General features: G+C 45.0%; 1 protein-coding gene across 3 annotated transcripts in view; it reads right to left on the bottom strand.

Moving 5' to 3' along the window:
* Kcnh1 (potassium voltage-gated channel subfamily H member 1) overlaps nt 1-26,052 on the bottom strand; it is a 306,520-nt gene that overhangs the window by 269,327 nt on the left and 11,141 nt on the right. For all 3 annotated transcript variants that reach the window (XR_003843895.1, XM_021198198.2, XM_021198199.2), the window contains exons 2-3: nt 10,114-10,237; nt 6,539-6,645 (exon numbers count right to left, since the gene is read on the bottom strand). Coding sequence is in view for 2 of the 3 variants with exons in the window: in XM_021198198.2 (XP_021053857.1) it covers nt 6,539-6,645; nt 10,114-10,237 (231 nt within the window). In the remaining variant the exon portion in view is untranslated. The remainder of the gene's footprint in view (nt 1-6,538; nt 6,646-10,113; nt 10,238-26,052) is intronic.

Below are 26,052 nucleotides of genomic sequence, written 5' to 3'. Positions count from 1 at the left end.
CTTTACTGAGCATTTCCAATGAACCAGGCTCTGATAAGCTAGAGTTTACACCTCAGTTTGCACCTGAGGTGGAATAGCAGTTGTAACTTTAACCCTGTTGTAAGTATACAAACCTTAAGTGAAAGGTTTATTGTGTAAAGAAAAAGGCAGGGCTTCCTTTTTCAGCTCAGATGACAAACCTACAAAAGTGTGAAAGTCCCCACAACCCATATAAAGAAGTTGGCCACGGTGGGTCACACCTGTAATCTGAGCACTGAGAAACAGAGACAGGAGCCTAGTCAGAAAGCCAGAAAGCTCTAGGCCATTGAGAGACCTGTCTCATAATACAAGGTGATGACTCCTATGGGACAACACTGAGATTGTCCTCTGACCTCCACACACATGCACACACACCTGCACAGACATGAACACACATGAATTCATACTCTTACACATGCAAGAGCACACAAAAGCCAGAGCGCGCGCACACACACACACACACACACACACTCGCACATACAAACAAAAGAAGAAAAGAGAATCTCAAACCCGAAAGAAGTGAACTATTTAATAAACAATACTATGGCAATTGAATGATCAATGGATAAAATAAATTTAAATGCTAACCTCGCATAATATATAAACATATATTTCAAATTGCTTAATATTCTAAAGGATATTTTAACACAGCTATTTGGATGACAGAGTAGAAAATGGAGAGTGCTTTTATTACTTGGGTAAGGAAATGAGTTCCCTAGTCATTCTGTAAAAGTCAGAAACATGAAGAAAAACACTGAAATAAAAAAAAAAAATTCACATCTGCCAGATGTGGAGGTGCATGCTTTTAAACCTAGCACTCTGGAGACAGAAATAGGCAGATCTCTGTGAATTCGAGGTCAGCCTGGTCTACAAATTCAGTCCCCTCTTTAGTTACATGGTGAAACCCCATCTCCAAATTTTTTCAGTTGTATATGCTGTTGGTTTAGTTTTTGTTTTTAAGTCCCTAAACATAAAAAAAAAAAAAATGGTTTTTAATAATGACAGTAGTTCTCAGTGTGTGTTTGATTTAAGATTGATAGTCATAACACATCAGCATCTCCTTCATAGAATGAAAAAAGAAGATGAGCCATTTGGAAAATGAGAAAATATGACGGCTTTATCTATTAGATTCTCTCCACACCGGGCTGCTCCTGAGTGCAGAAGCCATTTCTCACAGGAATGTCTCAGCTCGGCTACAGCAAGGGCTGAGCTGCCTGCAGAGTCAACAGCTACTTGGCCAGCAGCAGTGCTGCAGGACACAACTCTCTGAGTATCTCTAACTGCACAGCTGCTTCAAGCTCCCAGAGACCTTCCACCAGCTACCCTCAAACCATGAAGTCACACTGCATGGGGGGCAGAAGAGGGGGTGACACACTGGCCAACGCTGCATGGCTTTTACTCAGAGGTAAGGTTTCTTGATTTTCTTGTTTAGACAAATGAGATGACTACTAGGCAGCATAAGAATAAACACATGAGCATTTGCTGAATTGGCTCCTTCGTGATAATTATTTTATTGCAAGAGAACCACACAGCTTCCATAGTATATGCAGGAACATGATAAAAGATACAAATGGGAATCTAGGAATGACATGTTTCAGACCAACCAAGAGACATAAAGCGTCCAAATAACCCATCTTCCAACATATGAAACCCCCAAATCATCCCACTTTAACTAAGCCTTTAACTACTTACCCCCAAATCCCCAAGAGGCTGGGCAGATAGATGGTGTGTCTGATTAGAAGAGCCCCATAAGGTTTCACTGAGGAGTGAGACTAGGAAGGAAAGTCACAGCGGTCGGCAGAGCTTGTCAAAAGAGCTGAGAATGGGTGGCTCGGTGGGCAGGGAGCTCACTGGGTGAGTATAGGACTGGAGTGCAGGTCCCAGAACCACATAAAGCACGTTCGTCTCACTCATCAGACAGGAGATCCCCAGAGCTAGCTGCCCAGCATCTGTGAGCACCTATTTCCGTGGGAGACTACCTCAGCAAACAAAGTAGGGATCAAAAAAGAAATCTAAAAGCAACCTCTTCCTCTGCGTGGATGTGCATGCACACACATGTGCACCCATGCACATTATACAATCAAACATGCACACACATACACGTTTTAAAACATTTTTAAAAAAGGGTTATTAATACCAGGAGGAAAATTACTAGCATTGAATAGAATAGAGAGGCCTAGAATCTAAGCACATAGCATTAAAAGCTGATTTTAAATGGACAGGAAGAGAAAATTCAATCTCACTGATGCTATAAACTTATAGAGAAAAACCTCTATTGTGGGCAGTTTGACCATTTGGGTGTCAGTACTGGGTCTCGTGAAGTACAGTGAGTTCTCGTGAAGCCACTCACACTCTGCACAGTGGAAAGCCACCGCCTAGCAAATGCCTTGGGAACATGTCTTTGACCCAAAGACTGTAAATCTCTAGGAAACAAGGCTAACAGAAGAGCTGCCGGCTGACACCCATCCCTGCAGCTTAGTTCTGGATTGTTTTCCTGGGCTTGCTTTGGTTTTGATTTTTTAAGACAGAGTCTCAAAGCCGGAGTGTGGTGACAAATGCGTTTAATCCCAGCACTTGGGAGACAGAGGCAGATGAATTTCTGAGTTCGAGGTCAGCCTGGTCTACAGAGTAAGTTCCAGGACAGCCAGGACTATACAGAGAAACCCTGTGTCGGAAAAAAATAAACAAACAAACAAACAAAGACAGGGTCTCAATATGTAGCTCATGCTAGCCTCACATTTAAACCTCTGCCTCAGACTCCTGAATGTGGGGGATAAGGAGACCATCAGCACACCTGGCTCAGCACTGTAGTTAATAAGGAAAACTGAGAGATGCACAAACACCCAGCATGTTAGTTTTCTCCCTGTTGCTGAGACAAAACACCTGGACAATAACAACTTAAAGAAGAAATGACTGATTTTGGCTCACAGTTTCTGAAAGGATGCAGAGTATCATAGCAGAGGAGACATAGCAGCAGAAGCACGAGGCTGGCGGTCAGCAAGCAGAAAAGAAAGAGGAAATGGAGTGGGACTATAAAACCTCAACGCCCACCCTGAGTGATGCACTTTCTGTAGCAAGGTTCCACCTCCTAAAGGTTCCAGAACCTTCCCAAGAGCTCCACCAGCTGGGAACCAAGTGTTCAAACCCATGAGCCTGTGAGGGACACTCCACATTCAAACCACAGCACCCAGCAGTAGAGGAATTATGAAACTCTTTCACGATGCTTCCTGGCAGTGGACAAAGTACAACCAGCTGCTTTGCATTCCTGCGTTACACACCATGGAACCACATGCCACCATGCCTTCCCTTCTGCGGCAGACTGTGTCATCACAAGCTGTAAGCCAGAATCAACCCCTCTTCCCTTCAGAATCTTCTGGTCAGGCATGTAAGCACAGCAACAAGGAAAATGTACAGGACACTAATACCAGGAACTGATAAACCTTTGAATCTAGTCTGGGGAGAGAACATGCAAACATCTGGACCTTTAGGCTCAGAAGCCATAGAATTCTGTAAGCAAAGAGTAACGGGCCATTTGGATGGAACCACACAAGACCAAATTAGCAAGAGCAATGTGGAGGGGAGTGGCTGTCTCATTAAGACCCTGACCAAGCTAGAACCCTGTCATCTGTCTTCTAAGTGCTGGGGTTACAGTCATATGCTGTCACTCCCAGGCATCCCATGAGTTTGGATGGAGTGTGGATGAGGCTCTGCAACAGGTACTAGGAATACAGCTGTGAAAGACAAACCCCACAGGTGTAGAGCTTCTTCTGATCCTGGCTGAGAAAGTACTTCGTGACCCAGTCTTACAGACAACAGCTGAGAACAAATTTCACACCTTCCCCACTGCACAGACTTACGCCTTTCTGGTCACAGGTGAGTTCCCACACAGGTAAACGTCAGAGAAACATTGCTGTGTCTCTTAAGCCCTCAGGGAGCTCTCCCATCTGCTGCCCATTCTGCCTGTGTTGTGACATCTGTGTTCCTCCCCTAATTCGCATCTACCCTTCATGGCTGTTAGGAAGAGCTCCTTCATGGACCTCCTAAATCAGGGTTAAGAGACCCACCTATGGCTATACTGTGGATGCTGTAAGGACAGACTTGGCATCTGTCCTTTCGTTCTCATATCAAGCCAGTGTCTGATAGAGTTGGCCAGTAGAAAGCAATGGAAATAAGTATAGAATCCAAATACCAACAAGAAAAAAAACAAAAACAAACAAACAAAAAAACCTACATAATTCCCAGGCTCTACAAACTAAACCTAAAAGAGAGGACAAAATTTGGAAGCAGGAAGCAGTTGGGAGGTGGAAGTCAGATTCCTAGGAGGAACTCAGCATTGTTGCTATTGAATCCTCAGTCTGTGCCTTGTATGTTTTGTGCGAGATTAGCCTGGCCACAGGTCTGCTGACCCTGTACACAGCTGTGCTTGCCCTGTGCACAGCTCTGCTGGCCCTGTACAAGGTTCTGTTGGCCAACTGATGGCTTGGTATAAATAAGAAATGTCCCTTTCCAGCACAGATATAAAGTCAATGCACAAAGAACTCAGCAAGCAAAGCACACACTAGTTACCACTGGTTCCCCCCCCCCCATGCAGAGTATAGCCTGCACAAACTCATGTGATAGCCACACTGTGTGCTCATATTTCAACTAGGCACAATGGCCAGGGAACAATCACTAGGCACAAGGTCCTGGCACAGTGTGATGTGGGGTGAGGAATTGGAATTAAACCCATGGCCACTTGGGAGGGCTGAAAGAACCAACCACTTTAAAACAGTGCAGAACTGTGTCAAGTTTATCTGCTAACGGCTAGAAGAGAAAATCAGATGTGACCGTGAAGAGCTGTTACGTCAGCCTCGCAGCAGAGCCAAGGTCAGTACACTACTTCAGAGACTGGTTATCTGTCCCTCCATGTCACCTGTCCCTCTGTGGCTGAGGCTATGTCCCTACCACAACCCCTGGGGGTGGGGAGAGAGGTGGATCTTTTAGTGGCCAACCAGGTAGACCAGTCAGCTTGCTTGGAAAACTCCTGCCTTCCTAAAGCTCAAAACGCCCAATACAAGAATCGCTTGCCATGAGAGACTCACCATACATGGCCTCGGCCTCAGAGAGCAGGGAGTCCCACCTTCATCTTCACTCCCTCCGGGGCCTGTGCCCACTGGAAGGGATGAAAAGTGAAATCACTTAAGCAATTTAAAACTACCTTCTCTCCCCAAACGTGTAGCTGAATTTGGGCAAGTTGAATGCATAGTCTAATGACGCTTTAAAACTCTTAAGCAAAACACAAAAGCAAGGCATTCTTTAGTTGATACACCTACCAATTAGTGTTCTGTGCCATGGGGTAAGTCACACTGTTCAGTACATGAAGGCTCTGGTGTGGGGAACCACAACCTTACTCTATTAGCTCAGAGCACATGTGCAGTCCATGCCTTCTCTATGAGAAGGCTGCTGTGGGCATGCTCCCTATAAGAGCTATGGCTTGGAATTGTATTCCACCCTAGTGAAGGCACCAGCACAGACCTCCTCACAAACCTTTACTTCATTCCTCCTATACTTATGAGTGGGGTGGATGGAAGACCTACTGATAAGCCAGAGTTGAGCACCTGTTTCAGCAACAAGCTACAGGGATGGTGCCATTGAGCTTGCTCCTGGCCAGAGTGCAGCCCTTCAGTCAACACCTGTATAACCACCAGGCAAGGTCCCTCGGCATTCCAACCAGACAGGAAAAGCATTCCAGCTTCTTGAGATGAATGCAGCTAGGGCTTTCCCAAGGAAACTGTCAATCACTGAGCCCAGAATTCCACCCAATAGACACACACCCTCATGCCCCATCTGGGCCGCTCCAGACATGTTAGTTGAACCAACAACCTGTCGATCAATCCTACTTTTATAAAAAGCAGGATTCTTCATTGGCTGTGTGTGTAATATGCATGTGTGTATGCATGTTTGCATCATGTGCATGTGTGAGTGCAGGTGTACATGGGTGTAGAAACAAACCAGAGGTTGACATCACTCCACTTCCTCACTTCTTAGGACAGCTGACCTCTGTTCAGCACAAAGCCACCTGAGAGGAAGTCAAGGTCTATACTTGGGCATGGCTACAAAACTTTATTGTATACTTGGTAAAAGTAACTGTGGCCAAGACCAATGTGAATGAATACACGATGCATTGCAGTTAATACTGTCTCCTTGGGTCATCATCAGACCTTTACTCACAGACTCTTAGCTGGGCACCTGGAGGAGTCTCTCACTGTGCTAGAAGTTCTGGGAGGTAGAGTCAAAGACTGACAGGGCAGGGCTTCTCCTACCTCTCCCCTGGTGCCTCCCGGAGCAATTCATAAATGATCCAAGAGGGACAACACTAACTCTTGAAAGAAAAATAGATGAAGTCTTAATTGGTTAGTGACACACAATGGCTTCTAGTAACTAGATGAGGGGAAAGAATCAAAACCAAACAGCCACAGCAGTGGAAGCAACACCTCACCCTCTACACACATGAAACCAGCTCTGAGCCTCAGATACTCACTGTTCTTCTTGTACATCAGAATTTCGAAGGAATTCATCTCGTAGTTCTCAAAGGTCTGGCGAACCTTTTCAACTGTGTCCTTGTCAGTCAGCTCTCCATACATAAAACTGAAAGTCAACCAAAAACCTCATTAGCAAGTCAACAAGTATTTACTCATCTGCAAGTGTATGTTAAATAAGCTCCACAGCCAGCACTGAACATGCATAAACATGTGAATACACACACATGCATGAACACACATATATTCACACACATGTGTGAACACACATGAACACATGCACATGTAAACCTACATGAGCACACTCGGTGAAAACATTAATTGAACTTAAGAAGACTCATTGATTTAACTGTTTTTTTTTAGTCCTCCATTTTTCATTTCTGCCCCTAAAAACTAAGCCTCTAATGACAGACACACATGAGAAATCGGTAGATCTGGAAGGAGTGCCACAGTGCACCAGGGCAGCCACACTTTGCTTGGCTTCTGGGAATCAAAGACAAGTGGGACCTCAGAGCTGAGGAAGCAGTGAAGGGAGGAAGCATGCCAGGCAAGTATGTGCACCACTGACAAAGGTCAGAGGTCATTGTAAAACCTGGGTGGAAGTATGTGCACCACTGATAAAGGTCAGAGGTCATTGTAAAACCTGGGCGTTCATCTGCCACATGTGACTGGACTCCAGATAGGGAAGGGAGATGTTGCAAGAGACAACACAAAGATGTCAGAAGAGACCATAGCAATCTCAGTCAAGAAGTTAAATTGCACCTTAGCTTGTAACCAACTGGAGGGCATGGGAGGGTCTTAAGCAAGGGAGAAATGAGGTCAGATTACATCTTAGAAACAAAGACAACTCGGGAGACTTCTGGGAAGGATGACTGGGTAGATTTGAACCAGAGGGGAGGGGGAGAAGGGGAAAGAGAGATGAAGAGGGAGAAGGGGGGGGGGGAGTGAGAGAAAGACAGAGAGGGGGAGGGGGAGGGAGGGGGAGAGGAGAAGTTACCAAACAAGGAAGGGGTACGACTTGATGCTCTAGCACACAGAAGCAGCTAAGGAAGGGCAGGACTCTGCTGTTGTCTGCACAGCTTTTTCCTGATAAAACAATAGCACTCAGCCTAAAACACTGAGAGAATCAAGTCCTACAGCCTTTAATAATGCATCTTCCTGCTGCTCGATTTTGGAAAAAGGCAACCTAAGGAAATAAATACACAGGATATAAAAGATCAGAGAAAAATCTCAGCAAGGTAAGGGTACCTCTTAGCAGAGGCAGAGAAGCAGCCAGAACCCCATATAGAGAACCCAGAGCTCTGTATTGAGTCTAGTCCTTCCAGGAACAGAATAAACCCTCAGCTAAGCGGGATGAACCAGGGCACAGGACATTAACAAAACCCAACAGGAGATGGACAGAAAAGCCATGCCCTCTAATACCACGCATGGCCCAGCAAGCACCCCGTGCAGACCCTAGGCCTTCAGGCAACAAGGAGATGATTGATCCTGCCCACAGATCATGCAGAAGTGGGGGTGTGGCCTCCAAACCATGATTTCCCATCAGATCATGCTAAGCACTGAATGTATTCTAGCTTTTACTTGAAAACTTGACTCATAGAATCATAGGCTTTTAGAAGAAAAGAACCTCAAAAAAAAAAAAAAAAATGTACTGTCAAATACAATTCCTGACTTGGACCAAACATCCAGTCAAGCACTATACGGGCTGGTTGCAGGAACGGAACAGGAGTGCTCACTCCAGCTTTCCAGTTCTGGAACTCTGTGAGGAAAGAGTCCCAGTTGCTAATTTTCTAGAATCATTTTCTCATTTTATGTTCCTCTGGTCACTGGAAGGTGTGACTGGCTGTGTGGATGTCCTCTTAGAGGCTCACATAGCCCTTGGCTTTGAGGCTGTACTTATAACCTGGAGCCAGAAAAACAGAAAATGGAGCTTGGAAATATCTCCACAAAGAAGAACAGATCAAGACTAAATCAGCCTGGGGACAAGATGACTTGTCTCCTCTCCCTCGCTGGCTGAGTCATTCTTCTAGACCAGTGACCTTCATCTAAGGGAAGTGCTGGTACCCACAGCTGCAGCCTCCTCACAGGCAAACAATGCTCCACATCTGGGTCCCCACAGGTGAAGTATAGGGTTACACCATTAGCATCAGGCTCAGGGACTTCTCCAAGCTGTAGCTCACTAGGAGGTGAACATTACCTTTACCTGGACATTAGAATGCAAATGTCTGCAATACTTGAAACAAGAAAAACAGAAGGCCCAGACTATCAGGAATCCAATTGGCACAGATGGAAAGGAAGGGTTCAGGAGTTACAGCTGAATAAATTGCATAGAGTTGTAGAAAAGAAAAGTTGGCAAACTCATCAAGGGGATATATCTGTTGTCCTAGATCTGAGTACAGTCAACAAGAAAAAGGGGGAAATGCTTGCTCTGGTCAGGCCAAAAAGTGAATCTAAGTCTTTAGACTTGACAGTTGTGAATCTGCAGATGGAGACAAATAGGGACAGATATTCAGTGGAAAACAGCATATGGCAAATACCAGAGACTCGTGTGCATTAGAAACATAATTTCCAAACTTATAAGCAGTAAGAAAAGTCTTGAACTGTCCATTTGTCAGGCTCAACAATCTAGAGCTTAACAAAATTCAAATATTGTCCAAACATTTAATATTGTTTGCCAACAGTTGGTTATGAGGCTGATCTGACATCTGAAAATACAAGACAGCGTGGTGAGGCACCTCCGCACTCCACGAAGAGTTACTTCTTGATTTAGATGATAGTTCCACTACACACACACACACACACACACACACACACACACACACACACACCACAGAAGATGAGTTTGGACAGCCAGAGGCAGTGCTGAGCCGAGATCCAGCCATGGCTGCAGAGGAATGCCTGGCAGGGTCCAAGCTTTATGCCAGCTCAGCACCTTGAAAACAGCTTTTCTAGCACCCAGGCCCAAGTGTAGTGGGGTGATCTACACAGCTGTGCCTCTGGAGAATTCTCGCTGAGGAAAAGCTCTGTAAGGGAGGTCCTATCTTGTAATTATTCTCTATAAAATGTTCTTAACATTTTAAAATTGTACACTGGGCCATAACTTCATTGGTAGAGGGCTTGCCTAACATGCATAAGGCCCCGGGTTCAGATGCAACATCTCCATAAACAGGGCATGCTGGAATACACTTGAAATCTCAGCACTTGGGAGTCTGAGGCAGGTGCATCAGAAGCTCAGGGCCATCTTTGGCTGCCTAGCAAGTTTGAGGCCAGCCTGAGCTACATGACTGTCTTGATTTAACTACTTAATTTTAAAACGTTTAATCTTCTAACTCTCGCATTAAGTTCTACCTAAACTTCATAAACTTTTGAGCTCACATCATGTAGATTTTCTGCTTTCAGTTCTCTGTCTTACTGACTGCTGCTCTGTCATTGTAGGGACCGTGTCCTACATCTCCATTGGGTTTCCCAGCATATGCACACAGTATAGGAGTTGTGGCCATAAAAATTCACAAGAAACCAAGAGTCAGATCAGGGCAATCATCCCCCTCTGGCACTCCTAGAGGTGCACTCGGCGTACCTGCAGGCACTGCTTTTCTGCATCACTTCCGCCCGGTGGTAGCCAGACAGCTTGCAGAATCCATCATTGCTGTACACGATGGGCCAGTCCACTATCTGGGCATTCCCCAACACAAAATTAGTGTCTATGTCAAAAAAGGAAGAAAGAGCACATGAGGCAAGGCATTAGTCGACATGTATGATTTCAGCAGTCCTAATGCTTATGAGGACAGTCTCCCAGACAGAACCCTATCTATGTAAATGCTAACCAAGCTTACCGTGTCTTAGGTAAGGAAGCATGTTTAGCCACCAACCCAGGAACCTGGAGGGTGGGAGGGCAGTGAGTTCCTCTGAGACAGTCAAGTCCTGATTTTTTTATCCTCTGGAAGCACACCCGTCATACAGAGCAGAGAAAAGCCAAGAGCAGTCTCTTCTAGGCTCTGAACTGCACCTTACCTTATCATTCTCTTGGCCCAAAGACACAAATTGGCTGTACTGACCCTGACTAGCCCTGGTCATTCTATAAGGCCCTTCTATAGAAGCAAAGGAAGTGAGGGGTAGCACACTGCCTCACAGGACACATAGGGGAAAACTCCTGAGAACAGTGACCAGCTCCTCCTGAGGCTGCTGCACAGAGCAGTTAGGCGCTCACCACAGAGCCTTTTCAGACTTTGAAATTCTGCAGCCACAGAGGTACACGCCAGCGGCCAGTCTCCCTCTGACTGAGGAGCCAGGGTCACACTGGCTTAGTCATGTTCTCGTGCTTCTAACATTTTGAAAATTAAAAAGTTGTCAAGACCTCTTGTGTTCAGGAAATCAAGTGTCCATCTTTTAATCTCAATAATTTAAACAGAGCAGATCAAAAATCTGAGTCTTCAATGTGACCATTACTTTAGCCTAGCTCCATCCCCTGCACATATTTCCACTCACTGCACACCCTAAAGAAATACATACATATTCTTCCCTGTTAAAAATTGGAGAATATATGTACTGTGTGTGTGTGTGTGTGTGTGTGTGTGTGTGTGTATGTGTGCACATAGTGTAATAATGGCCTTTCTAACTAGGAGGTTAATTTGTACTGAAATAGCATTTCTACACTTATGTGTACATCAGTGAGTTCTTATGAAACATCGTGAGTCCCAAATTTTCCATCTCACTGAAAGCACATCAATAAGACAAAGCAAGTACATTATGTGTAAGTACCTGTTTGTGTGGCTGTATGCACACATGTGCATATGTGTATGTGTGTGCATGTGTGTATGTATGCATGTGTACATTTATGCATGTGTGTATGTGTGCATGTGTACATGTGCGTGCAGGTATGTGTGCAAGTGTGTGCAGGTGTGCATTTATGCATGTGTATATGTGTGCATGTGGTATTTGTGCATGTACGTGTGCATGTGTGTATGTGTGCATTTATGCATGTGTGTATGTGTACATGTGTGCATGTGTATGTGTGTGCATGTGTGCATTTATGCATGTGTGTATGTGTGCATGTAGAGCTTGCTGGTAGGTGTCTTCCTTGACTGACATCCATCTAATTTTTGAGATATGTTCTGTCCCTAAACATGATGCTTATTGACTCTGCTGGGCTGGCTGGCCAATGAGCTCTGGGATCCACCTGTTTCTGCCCATCCCAGGACAGGAGTTACAGGCACACACCACTGCACACAGCTATTCATATGGATAGTATAGATTAAAATTAAGGTCCTTGTGTTTGCAGCAGGCACTTTACCAACTGAGCCATCCCCCAGCTCCTACAGCAGCATTTATAAATCACTCACAGTGTAGACAGTCACTTTTCCTGTCTTCATAGAGTCAGACAGATTGCTCTGCCCTGCACGGATGAGTTTATTTCTTGATTTGGCAGGCTTATAAAGATTATTACATTTCATAAAGAAAAAATTAGAGACAGAGGGTGCTTTACCATAAAGGCAAGGAAGACAGGAGCCACACTGAGCCAAGGCCATTCAGAGGAGGGAGAGGGAAAGTCATCTCCCTTGAGAATAGCTTGGTGTATTTATTATTATCTCTACTAATCCCTATTGTCTTGTGCATGTGTGTGAGCATGGTGTGTGTGGGCATGGTGTGTGTGTCCATGGTGTGTGGGTCCATGGTGTGTATAGGCATGATACGTGTGGGCATGATGCATGCAGGGATGATGTGTGTGGGCATGATGTATGCAGGGATGATGTGTGTTGGCATGATGTGTGAGTGCATGGTATATGTGGGCATGGTGTGTATGTGCATGATGTATGTGTCCATGGTATGTGTGTGCATGATATGTGTGTCCATAGTGTGTGTCCATGGTATGTGTGTGCATGCTGTCTGTGTCCATAGTGTGTGGGGGCATGATGTGTGTGAGCATGATGTGTATAAGCACTCTTGCCATGGGGAAGAAGAGGTCAGAGGTCAGAGACCAATGTTATAGTGTCTTTTTGGTCCTTCTATCTTAACATGGAACATGGATTTTGGGGGAATCAAACTCAAGTCACAAGGCTTGTATTGCAAGCACCTTTAGCCACCAAACCATACTGATGACCCTAGTTTGACCTACTTTTAAGTAAAGGTATATGCCTACTACTTTCAAAGATTAGCGTCTAATGAAAACTTACAACTAGATCCTCCTGACTTACCTACTTACATAAGTGCTTTTTAACTGTCCTTTAAGTACCAAGTACAAGGCAAGATCATGAGGCAATCAGACTGCAAGGCATGGACCCTGAACATAAGGAACTGCTAAGGCATATGGACATGTGGCAGCTAGCTAGAGGAAGAGGCAAGAAGGTGACATGTACCTAACAGCCTAGCAAAAGATTGTCATAAAAGGACAGCCAGGGCTATACAGCAAGACCCTGTCCCAAAAACAGAGGGCAGAAGTGGCAGTGTGCGCTTGTGAGCCCCACACTTAGGAGGCCAAGGCAGGAAGATTGGGAGCTCAACACCCATGACCACATTCAAGGCCAGCTTTAGCTACAGAAAACCCTTTCATAATAATAAAAACAAGGGCCAGGGTGTGGCTCAGAAAAATTAATCACTTGCTGTTCGGCATAATGACCAGAGCTCAGACCCCTTAAGCCCACACAAAGCAGTGTACAGAAGTGCTTCTCTGTAATCCCAGCACACGGGTGGTGAGCTGTAGGCAGAGGCAGGAAAATCCCTCGATCAGATACCTGGCTTACACTGTAGTCAACAAGGCACCCACACTATACATAAACACCCACACGCATACACAAACAGAATTAGAAGCCCCAAATGCACTTCTCTTCCACAATCCTGAGTGGCAGTTTAAATAAGAATGTACCCAGAGGCTCATATATATGATGTTTGATGAAGCTGTTTGGGAAGGATTAGGAGGCGTGGCCTTGTTGGAGGAGGTGTCACTAGGGGTGAGGTTTGAAGTTTCAAATGCCAACACTAGGCTAGCTGGCTAGTTTATTCTCTCTGACTGTCCAGCTTGTTCAGATGTCAGCTCTCAGCTACTGCCATGTTGTTTATTGACTAAACTTCTGAAACTGTAAGTAAGCCCCCAGTTAAATGTTCTATAAGTGGCTTGATCATGGTGTTCCATCATAACAGCAGGACAGTAACTAAGACATCCTGTAAGAGATTGTAACTGCCCCTGCCCCACAACTACGCACACACATACAAACCTTTACCACAGCATGCAGAAGGTCTAGGAATCTTCTCTACCAGAGGACTTGGAAAGGAAGGAAGAAAGCTCTCATACCAGCACAAAGCCCCCAGAAATTATGGCATCACTTCCTCTCCCCCTTCCACATTCCTAACACACATACTCTTTTCTAATTCTAACTGTAAATAATGAAGTGAGAATTACTGTCCAGAACAGTATGTTTTTATGTTAGGGCATGCCCACACAACCTCATGTTCCACCGTACATCATTAAGAATGAAGGGAGCCCATATCAATAGCGTTCTGACACCACTGAGGACAGATGTCCTTGACTGATATTTGCTCTGAGTCATGCGTTACTATAAGACATGATTTTTTAACACTTTAACAACCTTCATGAAGTGATATTACTAATGAAGCATCACAGTTTTTGTCATCTGATTCATGGAAAAAACTGAGTCTCTCTAGATGCCTTTAGGAGGAAGAGAAAGGCCTTGTGCCACATAAATGTTGGTAAATGGCAGCCGGAGAGGCAACTTCTGCAACTAAAGCCTGCCTGAGAGCCTAGAGATGGGTAACGCAGACAAGGACAGCCTCTCGGGAATTTGGAGGACTTGCTTGCTTGGGACCAATGGGATGCAGTGGAGGGTATACAGAGTGCTCCTTGAGAATTAATAAAGGAGGTTGCTGCCACACTTTCATGTGATCTGAGTCATTGATTCTGTGTCTTCTACACATTGCCTGCAAGGGGAAGGCCAGGCAGGGCTGAGGACTCAGGCAACAGATGCCCAATAGGCAGTTAAATCCAAGTAAAGTAGGAACTCAAAACTGGGCCTATGTGACTTCAAATCCACACTTTTCATCATTATATTGCATGGTCTCCTATAATGTTATAGGAGAAATTAAACAGTACTGTGATTGATCTGTCTCCGAAACTCTAACTATAATGAGACTTTCCACCAGTGACTCAGCAGACCACCTCTGCTGACATCTGTTATGGCTCAAGGTGTGGGGCAATGGGCTATGCAAAGACAGTCTAGTCTCCAGTAGAGCTGAGGTGTGGAACCCCGGTACCTGGTGGTAGTAATTCCCACCTACATGGGACAGTAGGCGCCCCCTCATGTCTCCTGGACTCCTGGCTCCTGTTGAAGTTACCACTCCCACAGCCCCCAGGAGAAATGTGACTTTTAGTCACATAGACAATGTCCCAAGCTTCTGACCTTCAGGCTAGACTCCTCCTAGTTACCTAGCAACACCAAGGTAACAGCCCACCATCAGAAGGGCTGTTTGGCCCCTCCTCACCCTCTTACTCTCCTCTCCCTCTCTTACTCTTCTCTCCTTCTCACCCTCTTACTCTCCTCTCACTCTCGCTCTCTTACTCATCTCTCCCTCTCACTCTCTTAAACTTCTACTTTCCTTATTCTCCCTCTTTCTCTCTCTCTTACTCTCTAAGCTTTCACCTCTCTCTCTAACCTGCATTTAGGTGAGTGACTCACTTGCAAGCATCACTTGCTTCTATATCAATATGATCATGGAGAGAGGAATGGAAAAGGTAGCTGGTGTACTGGTTGATGTTGGTCAAATCAACACAAATCTAGATATATCTAAGAAGGGGGAACCTCAGCTGAGGAAATGCCTCAATCCAATTGGCCTGTAAGCAAATCTGTGGGGCATTTTCTTGATTAATGATTGGTGTGGGTAGGCCTAGCTCACTGTGGGCGGTGCCATTCCTAGAAAGGAGGTACAAGGTTGCATAAAAAGGGTAGAATATCAAGCTGTGGGAGCAAGCCAGTAAGCAGTGCCTTCTGTGGCCTCTGCTGAAGTTCCTGTCCCCAGGTTCCTGCCCTTGATTCTCTTTGATTATGGACTGTAATCTGCGAAGTGAGATTAACCCTTTCCTCCCCAAGCTACTTTTAGTCATGGTATTTGTCTTAGTCAGGGTATTTGTCTTGGTCTGTATCACAACTAAGAAGTAAGTTGAGGATGAAAGGGTATATTCAGCTTATACTTCCACATTGCTGTTCATCACCAAAGGAAGTCAGGACTGGAACTCAAGCAGGGCAGGAACTTGGAGTTAGAAGCTGATGCAGAGGCCATGGAGGGGTGCTGCTTACTGGCTTGCCTCCACTGGCTTGCTCAGCTTGCTTTCTTATAGAACCCAAGAATACCAGACCAGGAATGACACCACCCACAATAGGTTATGCGCTCCCCACCCTCTTTTATCACTAATTGGGAAAATGTCTTACAGCTGGATCTCATGGAGACATTTCTTCAAGGGAGGCTCCTTTCTCTGTGATAACTCCAACTTGTGTCAAGTTGGCACACAAAACCAGCCAGTATAGTGTTTATCACAATAGAAACCTAACTAGGACTAACTTGAACCCCAAAAGACCTATTTCCCCCAAATAACTCCTACACAGGAGAGTCTAGACCATCTGTCTGCCATAGAACAGACAGACTTGGGAAGTCAGAATCTAAAAAAGAAAAACAAAGATAAATGCTAGTGTGGGCAAGATTCCATGACAGCAGCCCTACTCAGTCAGATGAGGGCTCTTCAGCTCTCCTAGCAGCCATAGTTGCCAAATAACAGAGAGACTGGGAGGTGACAACAGCACAGGCGCTGTCATCGCAACCAAAGACAAGTGACTCTAGGGTGTGCTATTTGTCAACTCAACAAATGGAAACAAAACTTGAAGCCGAGCAGAACCTCTTCAGGAGAGCAGCCCATCACTTGAACAGAGCACCAAAAAGACATCACCTCCCACACAAATCAATGGGAAGACAACTAGGGTTCATGGCTGGAGAATGCATATTATTTAAGTGACCTGAAGATGCAATGCAATACCAATCAAACATCTAATGGCATTTTCACAAAAATATAATCTTAAAATTCATACAGAATTGTTAAGTTCATCCAAAAATATCCTTATACCCAATATCTGGGCAACTCAAGTCCCAGTCAAGTGGGATCATAAAATTAAGGATCACAAACATGCACAGGTTCTGTAGGAACCAGCCTAACACAGCTGCAATACAGCACTCCCATGCAGTTCTGCTGAATGTGTACATGATTGCCTGTGCATGTGCATGTGCATTTTGTGTGAAAGAATGTGTGTGTATGCATGTATGTGACGGTGTGTGTCTGTCTGTGTTGTATTGAGTGTGTGTATGCATATGTATGAGTTTCTGTATGTGTATGAATCTTCATGTGTGTGTGCGAGCACTCACACACACACATACACTCACACACAAGTGCATGGATGTGAAGGTCCCATTCCATGAAGACTCCATTCCTCTGTGAAGGCCCCACTCTGTGAAGGTTCTGCTCTGCATCTTGGCCCCACAGTTACCTCTGCCTCTTTGTGGAAAGAACTTGGGCAAAGTGACCCCTGTAGTACTCACAGCCTACTTGTGATAGACCCTGCCACTCTAGTCTACCAATCCCTAGAAAAAGGACAATAACTCATGGTCTAGAAGCCAAAGTCAAGGTCATTTGGGAAGATGAATAGAGCTACCAAGCTCTACAGTCTGCTCTAACAGTGGCTCACTGCACTGTTCCTTCATCCTTATGTGGCAGGCAGCTCCTTTCAATGAAATCCCAGAAGTTATGAAAGCAAAATGGACTCTGACACATTAGCAAGGACCAGGGCCGTAGTCACTCTGGCACTGCCTGGCCTCACTGGAGAGACTCCCCACAAACCCCTGCAGAGCGGAGGCAGTGTGAGCCCCTCTGTCCTCTTCCAGCAATGGAAGAGTCCTTTTGACTTTCTTGCTCCTTTAAGAACAAGAGCAGCCCCTTTATGCCTCAAGGCCACTGCTTCATGGGCCAACATGGTCAAGTCATCCCTCTAGACAGCTGAGGTGACGCCGGCAGTCCCCAGTGTCTGCACTCTTGTCTCCGTCATTGTGTAGCCTTCTTCCCTGGACTCCATTGGGTCTAGCACATGCCTCCTCTGTAGTAAAGCTGCTGCTGGGCCAACATCAGTCCTCTATCTCAGTGTCTAGTTTTGAGAAATATCTGCTTCTGCCACCTGGAGAGCCTAGAGCAATCATGTGAGAAGTTCAACCACACCCCTGGAGACTCTAAAACAGAGGCCAGCTAGCCAAACAGAGACCTTGACACTACACAAGGAGCCAGGAAATCTTCTCAATGATAAAGACCAACTGAAAATTAAGGAATAAAAGTCATCCTACCAAAATGCAAATCAAAATGGTTTTGAAGGTGGACAACGTGGCTCAGGGGGTAAGGATGCTTGCAGCCAAGCCTGACAACATTGGTTCAATCTCCAGGAACTACATGGTAGAAGGAGAAAAGCAATTTCTGCAAGTTGTCCTCTGACCTACACACATTCATAATAGCCAAGATAGGGAATCAACCTAGCTGTCCATTGACAGATAAAGGGGTAAAAAAACGTGATTGGAGCTTTATGCGGCTGTAAATAAAATTTAAATCGTGACATCTGTAGAAAGGTGAATGGAACTGGAGATCATTGTGTTAAGTTAAATAACCCAGATGCAGACATTCAAATAGTGCATGCTTTCTCTCAAACGTTGAGTTCAAGTGGTGAGTGTGTTTGTGTATGTATGTGTCTGTGTATGTATGTCTGTGTATATGTGAGTGTGAATGTGTGTACATATGTGTATGTATGTATATGTGTATATGTGTGTATATTTGTGTATGTGTGTGCTTGTGTGTGTGTGCATGTATACATGAGTGGGTATATAGGTGTATGTATATGTGTGTATGTGAGTGCATAGGTGTGTATATGTGTATGTATATGTATGTGTGTATATGTGTGTGTGTATGTGTGTATGTGTGTGCATATGTGAATGTGTATGTGAGTATATGTGAGTGTTTGTGTATGTTTATATACATGAGTGTGTATGTGTGTATGTTTGTGTGTATATGTGTATATGTATATCTGTGTATATGTGAGTGTGTATGTGGTGAAGGTAGAAAGGGGGACAATGAAAAGAAAGGAAAAGAGTAGGAGGGTAAGGGAGTAGTGGGGCACACAAGGCATGCAAGTAGAAGTGGGGGCTGTTCGTGAGGAGGAAGGATTTCAGTGAGAAGGGGGTAAGATTATGGGGAAAGGGATGAATCAGAATAAACTCATGTGAATAAAAAAGTCAGAATAGAATTCATTACTTTTCATGCTAGCTTTAAAACCACACACAAAGGTGCAATGCATGGCACACACATGGAGGTGGCAACCAACCAATAGCTCTTAGGTCCACTCACCGGGAGGGATATCATGCCTGGTGCTGGAAACCTAGCCAGCTTCCTGGGGTTAGTGAGGTCCTGAATCTACTGATGTCACTTTGCTAGGCAAGCATAAATCCTAACTACATTCTAAATCATATCCTTACACTCACAGGGATGTGTGGCTACCACCCCTCATCAAAGAAGCTTCTCTTTGAAGCAAATGGAGACCACCACAGAAAACCACTCTGGACACAAAGCAGAGATGAATAGATAACGAGGGGCCCAGCGCTGACAGATACATCTATGTCATAGCTCCCTCACCTATGGCTTAGGGAACATCTCAGGAGGGGTGGGGGTGGAAAGACTGTAAGCACCAGAACACCAGGACGTCTGCTGTGAAAGTCTCTGCTAGAAATGTCTGCACAACCAGGACTGGAACAATAGCAATGTCAATAGCCATTCTAATGGGGAAGGGGAAATTTTCCAGAGTCACACCCCTAGACAAAGAACTACAGGTGAGTTCTGACTTAGCCTGTCCGAGGGATGAGCCCTCTTATTGGTTGTCCAATGCAGAGAAATCCATCTTGCAACTGTATTCACACCACCAGCAAAACTGGAGTCATCAAGTTGTATTTACATATATTTGTGCAAATGCATATACACACACACACACACACACACCAAGTTGTATGTAACTGGCTCATCCCCCAGATGTGTGAGGCCCTTAAAATGGGATAGTATTTGTGTGTCACATCTACATCCTCCATTCTTCTAGATGCTGCAGTCATCTCTAGATGCATCTAATGCTTAACAATGTACACACTGTGTAAACAGTTATCTCTCTGTGTGTGCACCCATGCACACAGAAGGACTTCCTGTCAGCCTCCCGCCTACACAAGGACCAAATTTGCCTCCCAGATCACTCTCTGAACTGACTGAGCCCAGTAAATATTCGGGCCAGCCTGGCTGCCTTGGCATGATTCGTTCAATGGCTCTCATTTGGGGGTCTGTGGGGTCTCCAGGTCTTTTGTGAAAATTAGACTGATTGTACTGCTTCCTCCCAATGCCTTCCTCATCAGGGAATGTCGAAAGTCACAAGACTGCTCACAGTTAAATGTGAGGGTTCCTAATTTCAACCTTCCTTAGCCCTCTGCTCTCCTCCAGTTCTCTAACAAAAATCAACAGTCTCCAAAAGTTGGAAAGACTTCCCACCCTCATCATGAGCAGTTTCTACAATGGAGAGGCCTGAGCTCAGCTCTTCTGTGGCAGTAACAATGTTACAATCTTCCCAAACCTACCATTTGCCCATAAAGCATAACACAGAGACATTCTAAAAAGAAATTATTAGAAAATTGCTTTTCATCATAATTACCACACGTAACAAAGGAGAAACTCACTAAAGCAATGGTACAGAGAAGCGACTCTGTGTGGGTAATTACAGAGATAAAAGCCACATGCTGCACTCGGTGTGCACGAGTCCATTGTTCCTGCCAACACTGGCCATTAAAGGACAGTAACTACTACACAGTGCATGTCCAGTAACTCAATGCTTCATGGGAGAGGAGCACATGTCCCTGAAGCTCCTCAGTGTACAGACTGCAGAGGGCATCAGTGTGCAGAGGGGGAGGGGATAAGTAAAAATACATTTGTCTGTCTGTCTGTCTGTCTGTCTCTCTCTCTCTCTCTCTCTCTCTCTCAGAACAATGAAACAGCAGAAAAACAGCAACAAATGACAAGAACAAGAATTATGTAACGAGTCCTATGCAAAGACCAGAAAATAACAGTTTTGATTTTTTGAACTTATGTAAAGTCCACCAGGAATTAGAGGACTTTTTGTTTTGTTTGTTGGTTTTTTGTTTTGTTTGAGTTTTGAGACAGTCTGGTTCTATACCCCAGGCTTCTCTCAAGTTCCATGCTACTCTACAGTTTAGGCTAGCTTGGATCTTACTATGACCCTATGAGTTCATACTAGATTTGAACTCACAGAAATCCTTCTGACTCAGCACACACACACACACACACACACACACACACACACACACACACAGCACACACAGAGAGAGATTGAGAGAGGAAGGGGAAGGGGGATGGGGAGGGAGAGGGAGAGAGAAAGAACACTTGAGATTATTACTGCTATGAGAAGTCACACCTGACTTAATCTTTTTAGATTATCTTTTTTTTAATTGTCTGAGTGCTTTTCTCACAGGTATATATGTGTAGTACATGTGTGCCTGGTACCCACAGAGGTCAGAAGGCATGTATCCACTTGAACTGGAGTTGCAAATAGTTGTGGGTTACCATGTGAGTGCTGGGACTGGAAACCTGACCCTTTGCAAGAGTGACAAGTGCTCTTACCACTGAATCATCTTTCTGTCCCGGGAGGGAGGGAGGGGAGGGAGGGAGGGAGGACCTAAGTCACACATCTAAAGTCTTAGCACTAGAAAAAGTTACATGCTGCTCTCTTGTGTTTTCCAACAATAAAATCTCATGGATATGGTTCTTCTAAATCGTCATGGGCCCAATCTTTGCATAAAACAGACTAAACACCCAGGAGATTCAACAGCTATTTGCTTCGTCTATGATTTTAATATTCAACAGAGACACGTTTTTTTATTAAGTCGGTAAATTACGATACGGAGAAGGTTTCCAGTTTCCAAAGCAAACTCAAGCTCTTCATTTACTGAGAGGTTACCCCAAAGTACACAGCTTCAAAGGTATCTTCTTCTAGTATCAAACAAACAATAAAGCCAGATGACTCCACCTCACAAGCATGGTGGAAGGGAATGAAAATGTGTCAGGGGTCCTGCACCCAGGGGTCCATCCTATAGTCAGCCACCAAACCCAGACACTATTGCATGTGCCAGCAAGATTTTGCTGAAAGGACCCTGATATAGCTGTCTCTTGTGAGGCCATGCCAGTGCCTGGCAAACACAGAGGTGGATGCTCACAATCATCTATAGGATGGAACACAGGGCCCCCAATGGAGGAGCTAGAGAAAGTACCCAAGGAGCTGAAGGGNTCTGCAACCCTATAGGTGGAACAACAATATGAACTAACCAGTACCCCCAGAGCTNGTGTCTCTAGCTGCATATGTAGNAGAAGATGGCCTAATCGGCCATCATTGGGAAGAGAGGCCCCTTGGTCTTGCAAACTTTATATGCCCCAGTACAGGGGAACGCCAGGGCCAAGAAGTGGGAGTGAGTGGGTAGGGGAGCAGGGCTGGGGAAGGGTATAGGGAACTTTTGGGATAGCATTTGAAATGTAAATGAAAAAAAAATCTAATAAAAATATTTTTAAAAAAAGAAAGAAAGAAAATGTGTCAGGTGTGCTCTGTCACCAGAAACTTAAGGAACTAGAGGTAGGTCCCTGCCCAGCTACTAACAAGCCTCTATTTATGTTGAAAAGCAGCACAGTAGCTTAGTGAAGCAAATGCTTTATTCGTGTAATTCCTACCAGTGATTTCTTTGTATCTATAGATATGTATAAAACTATTGTGGCTGGGAAGATGACTTAGAAGTTAAAAGTGTAGGTTGCTGTTACAGAGGACCCAAGTTCTGCTCCCCAGCACACACACTGGGAAGCCGACAAACACCTGCAATTCAAGATCTGGGGCAGACCTTCTGGTCTTCACAGACATCCACACTCATGTGTGCATGCTCATACACAGACATACACAGAGGCACATAATTAATTTTTTAATAAATCTTAAAATGTATATATTAACGAGTAGACATTAGGGAGATGGCTAGGTGGCTGTGTTGGTGCATTCTGTCAACTTACCCCAATCTGCAGTCATCTGGAGAGAGAGACCTCAGATGAGAAATATCCCTGCCAGACTGGTCTGTGGCAGTCCTCCATATGCATATATGTACATGCATGCATATATGAATATACACATGTACAATACACACATGCACACATGTGCGAGCATGTGCACACATGCACACACACGTACACACACACACACACACACACACACACACAAACTATATCAATTAGTATTAGAAAAAAGTCCTAAGCTAGTTTTTGCTTTCCTACCATGTGTGTTACTTAAGAGTTCTTAGTAGGGACACAGCATCACATCAGAATGGGTTGAAGGATTTCAGAGAATCTGTTTAACAAGACAAGTTTTGGGGTGGTGTGTGTGTGTGTGTGTGTGTGTGTGTGTGTGTGTGTGTGTTGGTTTGAATATGCTTGGCCCATGAGAAGTGGTACTACCCATAAGATGTGGCCTTGTTGGAGAAAGTCATTGTCAGGGTGGGCTTTGAAGCTCTGCCCAGTGTAGAAAAGACCCTCCTCCAGGCTTACCTTGGATTAAGATATAGAACTCTCAGTTCATTCTCCAGCACTGTGTCTGCCTGGATGATGCCATCCTCCTGCTATGATGATAATGGACTAAACCATTGAAACTATAAGCCAGCCCCAATTAAATGTTGTCCTTTATAAGAGTTGCCGTGGTCATGGTGTCTCTTCACTGCAATGGAAACCCCACACTAAAACAATGTGTTTTGTCCCAGGCCTGATGGAAGCACAGGGCATATACTGTACATCTGACAGCTACATCTCGCTCTATTTGCCCACTTCTGCATATCATGTAACTCCACGATCCTACTTTCCCCCATAAGGGCTTCAGGTAGAGAAGAAAAACCAGGAGTGGATAGTTGACCAAACAAGCCACTACTAGGGCTAGTCAGTGCTACTAGATGTTCTTTTGAGAACAGAAACAGACGTTTGTCTGAGTGGTCTATGAGCCGAGCAGACTTTAATTGATCATATTCATGCTGCTGAGAAACTCATGAAACAGAGGAGCAGAGACCCAGGTCACATGAGGGAGCACTGGACAGATAGACATAGGGACCACAACACAGGCAGCAAACAGGGACAGACAGATAACACAACAGAGAGTGTGAAGACAGATTAGCAGACAGTGGCAGGAAAGCAGTGAGACAGACAGACAAAATGGAGATAGGACAGACAACAGTGGGTGGTAGGCAGAGTCAGGAAGCAGATAGAGGGGGAAAGAAGGGACAGAGGAGGCAGATGGGGCACCCGGGCCTGAGGTGTGGAAACAGATCAACTACAGATACAAGAGCATGACTAACAGAGCATGCTCCCCAGAGTGAGACCTAGTCATGAGTCCAGGCCTTTGAAGAGGGTCCTGGGGAAACTGAGGACAGACAGGAAGACTGAAGATGAGGTCTGTGAATGTGGACCTAAGAAGGCCTCAGAGCCGAGGCATGTCTGGCCCTCCACAGCCCCTCTCCCCCAGTCAATCCTTGGTGATCCTTTCTCATCTAGAGTAAGAAGAGGCTTTCTCTAGCAATAAATGCCTTATGTGCCTGGAGACTGGATCTCACAAGGGACCCAATCGCCTTCAAATCTTCTTACTGGAATTTCATTAACCATGGAAGATTAAACATCACAGAGAAAGAGATTGAAAACCGTACTGTACCTAGAGGGAGGGAAACTGCTTCTCTGGCCACTATTTGGTCTCTGGATATATTTATTTTCCTCCAAAACTCATTTATTACCCCATAAGTTATTTATTACAGAGCCAGCAAGATGGATCAGTGTGACGATGCTCGTCACCAGGTCTGATGGCCTGAGTTCAAGCCCTAAAACCCAGATGGTAGAAGGAAAGTATAGACTCACACAGTTGTTTTCTGACCTCCACAGACATGTTGTGGCATGCATGTGCACCCACACACATTAAAATAAATGTAAAAAATAGATTATCCCTCTGAAATTACCAACAGTCCTCTCCCACACTGCCCTCCCACAAAAAGAATATCTAGTTTCTACCATCCAGTTCTTCAAGTCTCATATCTTGTGTGGACCCCATGTATACCTGTACATGAATCTATCATGAGTTTCTCTTGTAACCATTTCTCATGTTATAGAACCATCAGCCATGACCCTCAGTGATGTACAAGACAGTGAGGGTTACTCTTTTCTGCTCTTCTGATAGGTACAAAGAGATCAGGCATCACAATAGCAAGTGACAAGAAAGGGGTGGAAAGTTGCAGTCGAGAGACATTAAGTTCAAAGACAAGGAGAAAAGTACCTCAGAGTAGTGGGGTATGGATGAATCCCTGTGTGGTCAAGCTGCTAGCAATGGACACTGTGTAGTTTTCTCCTGACAGGAGACTAGAATCTAGGGCCATCTCCCTCTAGGGAAAGCATGTTACCGTTTCAAAACTGACAGACACACCAATCTCTTCATTCTCAAATTATGACTGAAAAGTTAGAAAAAATAGAGAGAAGGAAGTCGCCTTCAGACAGGAGCTCTGAAGCTTCGTCAAGGTGAAGGGAAATAGAGAGCATTGGGTTAGATAGAGGAAGCCAGGGATAAAAATCCCAGGATCACCAGCTGGGAGACACACAGTCAGGGTTGATGGGTAGGTCCCAGGAGAAACACACTATTCAGAGACAGAAATAAAATGTGGGCAGGACTTAAGATACTGACTGAAAGCCAACAGAGAAAGTATCCACTCTCACTCCAGCACACACATTCCTCCATCTGCACATGCCTGGGAGTCAAGCGTTTACCTCATGCCTGAAGAAATGGATGGAGCTGTCACTAAAGCAGGGCTCTCCAACTGTCACCATCAGACCTGTCTGGAGGAATCACTGAAGCACAGGAAGCTGGGCCCCAGTCACAGAGCTTCTGGTTCCTGAGTGCTCAGATTTATCTCTGTTGCTGTAATAAAACACCCCAGGGTTGCAGTCCCTCACAGCAGGAGAGTCATAGAGCAGAAGGTTGAGACAGATGGTCACCTCACATCCACCATAGAGGAAAGAAATGAATGCACACACACACCTCCACTAGCTTTCTCTGACACAGTGCAGGGCCCAAACCTGGGGGAAAGTGCTGCCCACTTTGAAGCTGGATTGCCTTACCATGACAATAAAAACATACCACAGACTCAGCCTCACCTCAACATCAGAGACAATCTACCATAGACTCAGCCTCACCTTGAGAACAGAGACAATCTACCACAGACCCAGCCTCACCTTGACAGCAGAGACACTCTACCACAGACCCAGCCTCGCCTCGACAGCAGAGACAATCTACCACAGACCCAGCCTCACCTCAATAGCAGAGACAATCTAACACAGACC

The sequence above is a fragment of the Mus pahari genome, chromosome 5, assembly GCF_900095145.1.
Source record: "Mus pahari chromosome 5, PAHARI_EIJ_v1.1, whole genome shotgun sequence".
Taxonomy (NCBI): Eukaryota; Metazoa; Chordata; class Mammalia; order Rodentia; family Muridae; genus Mus; species Mus pahari.
This window is presented reverse-complemented; position numbering and strand designations above follow the sequence as displayed.